General features: G+C 38.4%; 1 protein-coding gene across 1 annotated transcript; it reads right to left on the bottom strand.

Moving 5' to 3' along the window:
* Positions 1-1,182: 1,182 nt before the first annotated feature.
* On the bottom strand, positions 1,183-4,015 carry LOC127804895 (cytochrome P450 84A1). The gene is made up of 2 exons (XM_052341985.1): positions 3,007-4,015; positions 1,183-2,144 (listed from the first exon to the last, which is right to left on the bottom strand). Exons 1-2 carry the CDS (start codon positions 3,937-3,939, stop codon positions 1,524-1,526), a joined length of 1,554 nt encoding a protein of 517 aa, XP_052197945.1. The 5' UTR covers positions 3,940-4,015; the 3' UTR covers positions 1,183-1,523.
* Between the last annotated feature and the right edge of the window lie 1,879 nt (positions 4,016-5,894).

Below are 5,894 nucleotides of genomic sequence, written 5' to 3'. Positions count from 1 at the left end.
AGAATTATGTGTTAACTTTTAAAATATACAAAGTTATGCTTTGTTTTTTAACTAATTAAAACACATATAAAGATAAACGATATAGAGTTATCGCTCTTTTTTTTTTTTTTTTTGTATCTAGTTTTTGAGAAACAAATTCAGTTATGATTGTGTATAATATAAAAAGAAGTGCTAGCTATATGAATAAAAAGTTTTAATTTTGATCATATATCATTAACCTAATTAGAATCAACCTTGATATTCTTCTTATCTACTATATATAAGTATATTTCTTGTGATGAACCTTACTTTCAATATATATATATATATATATTATAATGAATTTTTTATACAACAAAATTATAAGAATATTATATATGAATAAATTATATAGCTTATTTTGTTGTAAATAATCATTTAAATTATATTGGCAGATCGATTATAAAAAGTTAGGTTTAAGTCATTGATTATAAAACAAATAATATAAAGAGATGCCTTTTTATCTAGCTAGGTTAAACTAATGAATATCTTAGCATGTAGAAAGATTCTCACCCAAATGTTATTCAGCCCATGGGTTAAGTTTTATGGAGTGAGTTTGATACTTTGTTATTAATTATGGAGTACATAATTAAAGCTAGACCATTCAAATATATAACTCCCGATGAGTACGTCATTAGTGATAAAGTCGTCAATCCATTTATTCTTAAATATCAGTCAAGCACATAAAAAATCGCCCCAAGGCAAAAGAGCTAATAAAACCAATATTAATTAGTTTGACATTAGTGAACAATATTAACCTATATATATATATATATATGCATATGATCCTTCATGCATTAATTCCGCTGAAAATTAATGAAGGGAATGGAAATGTCAAAAGGGGAATAAATAGGTGGTTGGTGCGGATATATATGTATATATATATATATATATGTAGGATCATATGCATATGCATGGATGTTAGTAGGTTTCAAAAATAACAGTTAAAACAGTCAGTCTCAAGCTTTGAGGACCTGCAGCAACAATCAAGAAGGAGACAGCTGCCATTGACAATAACATATATAAAACCCCTACTTGTCTGCTACCTTAATTACTCCTTAACTGTGAAGCTAATGACATTTTTCCACAGTGTCTCGTATAATTAAGCATCAAGTAATAGGGATTAAGATTTAAGACATCTTTTAGTGGGTGGGTACCTTCTCAATCAAATTTAAATTTTTTTTCTTTGAAACGTTTTATTTGACAGAAGATAGAAATTGCAAAATACAACCCAAATGTGAAACGATCAAACAAATGAAAGAGTCTTTCTACATTCACAGAGAGAGAAATTGAAATGCGGACCTCTTTATCTTTCCAGCTCTTTGCATTTATTTTCAGTTTCTTCCCTTTAATAATATTTTAAAATACAAAAAAAAAACAAGAGAGAGTGTGAGAAAGAAAGAGAAAGGAAAAGAAAATTCTGCAGAAGCTTCTTCCTTCAATGCATTGGCTTTGTCCCGGCGGTACAAGTGCTCTTCAACGCGAAGGATCAAATATTAGAAGGGTCAAACCGGGCACAGAAGTCGGGGCGTCGGGACGGCAACTAGTCGGGTCGATCTCGGAGCGGTGAGGCCGAACACGTCGTCCATGTTCATCTCGCTGGGCTTCATCCCGTCCGGCAGCTCCCACGTAAAGCAATGGAGAAGATGAGCCACCGCCATCTCGAGCGCGTAGAGCCCGAGTTGCATGCCAGGGCAGGACCTCCGACCCGACCCGAATGGAATGAACTCGAAGTTGCTCCCCTTGTAGTCGGGCACGCTGTCCTTGAGAAACCTGGAGGGCCTGAATGTTTCCGGGTCGTCCCAGGAGTTCGGGTCCCGGCCAATGGCCCACGCATTGATCATGACCCGGCACCTGGCGGGAACGTAGTACCCGGCGATCTCGGACTCCTCGGCGGTCTCGTGGAGCAGAAGCGGGATGGGCGGGTGGAGCCGGAGAGTCTCTTTGAGGGCGCACTTGAGGTAGGTGAGCTTCTCGAAGTCGGACTCCTCGACCCGGCGGTTCAACCCGACAATGTCGCGGAGCTCTTGCTGGACCCGCTTAAGGTCTTCGGGGCTCCTCATCAGCTCCGCCATGGCCCACTCGATCGCCGACGCCACCGTTTCGGTGCCTCCGAACATCACGTCCTGATGACAACACCACCACACAATACGCAATTAAAACACTTTGGTTCTTTAAATTGTTAAAGTCAAATTAAGCTGGCCATATATCGTTCGTATAATATAGTCCAAACAAGTCTTCATCCACACCAGATAATCATAAATAACTTGAAAACTTGTTTCTGTTTTGTAGAATTCCATTAGCATGCAAACACGACAAGCGACCAGCATATATATATATATATGTGTGTGTGTGTGTGAAGGGAAAAGACGAAAAACCCATGAAATTGGTTGTTGTGGGGAAAGGGAAACCCATTAATTATCATTTAATGATCTAATTAAGGCTCAAAACACATTGGTTGGTACCATTGCAACTGGTGAGTTTTAGAAGAGCCAAAATAGTAAACCAAATCAGTGTGAAAACGAAGCGCATGAAGAAGAAGCAGCTTTATCGTGCCAACTTATATAATGGTTCCAAGTTGCAAAGTGGAACTGATCAGATTCAGGACCCCACCCAGTTTCCAACTGGTGGGTGAGGCTGCCCCTAGTCGTCTAATTTAATGATTTACCTTTTGAGCCAATACTTCCGCCGCGATACTACTGTTACCACCAGCATAATCGTATTATCGGGTTAGTGTTGATACAACATATATAATATATGTGTGTGTGTGTGTGTTTCAGATATGAAATTCGCCTTTTGACGACTCAAAACTCACAAGTGTTGCACACTCTCATCGGTTCATTTTGAAGACAAAATCTTTAATTAGACCTAGTTAAAAGAAAAAAAAAAGATTATCAAACATGATTAGGTATTCAAAAGCCAGCAGGGTTCAAATTATGTTAGACGTAAAAGGGATAAGGAATCTTTGTCGTGTGATTTTGGACTTACCATGATAATTGCTTTGATGTTATCCCTTGTGAGTTTGATGGCGTTCTGTAAATCCTCCGATTCCGTTACTTTGGCTTCTTCACTGTAGAAAGCCAGCAAGTCGTCCACCATGTCGGCGGTGGCGTTATCGGAACCGTCACTGTTTTTGTGCTTCGCCATGTGGTCGTCTATGATCTTGTCGATGAATCCGTCGAGAGAGGCTCGAGCCTTGACGAGTCGGTCGTTGAGTCCCTGCGGGTCGACCCAGCCCAACCAGGGAATGAAATCGGCGATGTTGAAGGCGCCGAACAGCTTCGAGAATTCCTGCAGAATCTTGATGAAATCGTCCTGCCCGTCTCTCGATATCGACCCGAACGCCGCCCGGTACGTGATGTTCCGGGTCAGCGCGAACACCAGCTCGCCGAGGTTCACTGCCGAGCCGGCGCTGGCCACCACCGCTCGCACCATGAAGTCCACCTCGTCCCGCACCGACTCCCACGACTCGGCGCGCTTCCTGCTGAACAGCTTCATAACGCAGAGCTTCCGCATCTGGCGCCAGAACGGCCCATAGTGAGCGAACGCCATGTCGGCTCGGTCGTAGGTCAAGTAGCTAATCGCGATCGTCGCCGGCCGGTTGGAGAAAATGTTGTCTTGGACCTGGAGGACCTGGCGAGCGACGTCCGGGGACGACACGGCCACCATGTGGAGGAAGCCCATCTTGAGGTGGAACAGGCCGCCATGTTTCTTGGCCAGGGTGGCCAATCCCCGGTGGGTCAGCTTGTCCATCATCATCATGTTTCCGATCAAGGGCAGCCCCGTCGGCCCCGGCGGGAAAGGCAGTTTCCTGCGAAACCGGGATAGGAAGAACAAGAAAAAGAGGGGAACAGCGACCAACAAGAGCGTCGACGCCGGAGTTTCCAGAGCTTCAGTCACTAGTGAATTGATCGTTTCCATTTTTTTTTTTTCTCTCTCTCTCTCTCTCTATCTGCACAAAGGTTGGTGGTTTTGGGATGGGAGGATTAAAAGGGGTTTATATACTGATTTGCATGTGGTAAAATGGTAGCATATATAGAGTTTGGTGTGACAGCTCGCCGTTTTCCGCTTTTGTTATTTGGTCTTAATTGGAGATTTCTTAATTGGGATTATTATTATTAATGTTTATTTTCATTGTTCTTCTTCTTCTTGTTGTTTTTGTTAGTAGGAATGTTTTGCTTTCATTTGATTGAAATAGTACGTAGGGGGCAAACTCGTCTTTGTCATTTTGTTCACATCTATTTTTTTATACATACATATATACAAAATCCGTCGAGAGCATGTATATAATTTAGAAAACGTACGATTTCCTTAAATTAAGACTTAAGACTTAGACAATACTATTATTATGAATTAATTAAAGTAATTAAGGCAATAATAATAATAATAATAATAATAATTCTTATTTAGTTATTCAATTACGTACTTACTTAAATCACATTCTTAATTAATTTTGTAGGTGCATATATATATGCGAACGGAAATTAAGTTGTTATTTTTATGATTTTGGTGTGTACCTACTACTACTACTACTGCTACTACTACTACTACTGTGTAGTTGCAAAATTAATCTATCTTTTATATTATCCGAATTGAGGTGAGGAGAGGAGAGGAGAGGAGCTTTGCAATTGCAATCATATCACCCTCCTTTTAGTGGATCGGATAAATGTCATGATTATTTGAATCATTAAAATTTTTAAGACAGCATATATATATATATATATAATAATTAGAAAGGTGGTGTCCATCTCCTCCCTAATTTTCATTTCCAACTTATAATTAGATCACAACTCAAAATCAAACACCAAAACAATAAATAGACCAGACGTTCCCCTCGATCTCTTAACATATACAAATAAATAAATCCAACTAATTCTACACAATATTTTGTTATTTTGAAAAAAAAAAAGAGAGCAAATTTTAATTAGGACTACATATATATATATATATTTAGTTGTAGATAGAGAACAATTTTTAATTAATTAATTCCTCCTTCTATTTTTATCTTAAAAATAAAATAAAATATAATGCATACCTTAGGGGGGGTTAGGGCTCGTTAATTTGGAGTACTGGTCGTCGTTATCTCGTATATATGTCCAAATATTCAATTTAAGATGGCTATTGCATGTGAAGAAAAATCTCACACATAATTAATCTCTTCTAATTAATTTTTCCTCCTAGCTAAATAATTATATATATATATATAATTTTTTCTTTCTGGAAGGATTACAACTACCTAACTACTTTCGTAATATTATCTCTCTCTCTCTCTCTCTCTCCATCTCTCTTCTTTAGTCAAATATTTATTTATGAGAAGAAGTATTTATTTAACGTATGAATCATGCAAGCAAGCCGAATTAATTGATTGAATGCGCCATGTGGTTCATGATATATGTATGTGTGTATATATAAAATGGTGAAATGGGAACTTCGTATTCTGGGGGGTCATTTTCTTGGTTGAGACCTTGGAACCAATATTGACGTTTTTATCTCACCATTTTTGTTCTTTGAGTTTGTGTAAAATATTTATATATAATGGAATCTGCGATATCATGATGGTCAGCAGGACAGGAGAGGAGAGGAGAGGAGATAACATTGTAATTCACTCAAAATTGATATATCTTAATGCCTAAGACAAGGAAGGAAGGTTAGTCATTTCAAACTTGCGTGCTTTACCATCTCTATTAGCTATTGTCACTATAACCCCCAATTCAGCAACGATTAATTCAACCATTAATTAATGGTTCTGCATGCCTTTGTATTCTCTCATGCGTTATCTTTTCTACTTTTTTTTTTTTGCAATCAATGCACGAGGACACCTGAAAAGTTCTCATAGCCTTTTGGATTTAATTCTGATATATTGTTCAATATTTATT

The sequence above is a fragment of the Diospyros lotus genome, chromosome 6 (genome assembly GCF_014633365.1).
Source record: "Diospyros lotus cultivar Yz01 chromosome 6, ASM1463336v1, whole genome shotgun sequence".
Taxonomy (NCBI): domain Eukaryota; kingdom Viridiplantae; phylum Streptophyta; class Magnoliopsida; order Ericales; family Ebenaceae; genus Diospyros; species Diospyros lotus.
The sequence above is the reverse complement of the archived record's forward strand: the minus strand, read 5'-3'. Positions and strand labels throughout refer to the sequence as shown.

What these genes read in the sequence shown, in the direction of transcription:
- LOC127804895 (XM_052341985.1), bottom strand. Translation starts at nt 3,939, where the DNA reads ATGGAAACGATCAATTCACTAGTGACTGAAGCTCTGGAAACTCCGGCG. An exon ending in ACATCAAAGCAATTATCATG is followed by an intron (nt 2,145 to 3,006) that starts GTAAGTCCAAAA and finishes TGTTGTCATCAG; the next exon opens with GACGTGATGTTCGGAGGCAC.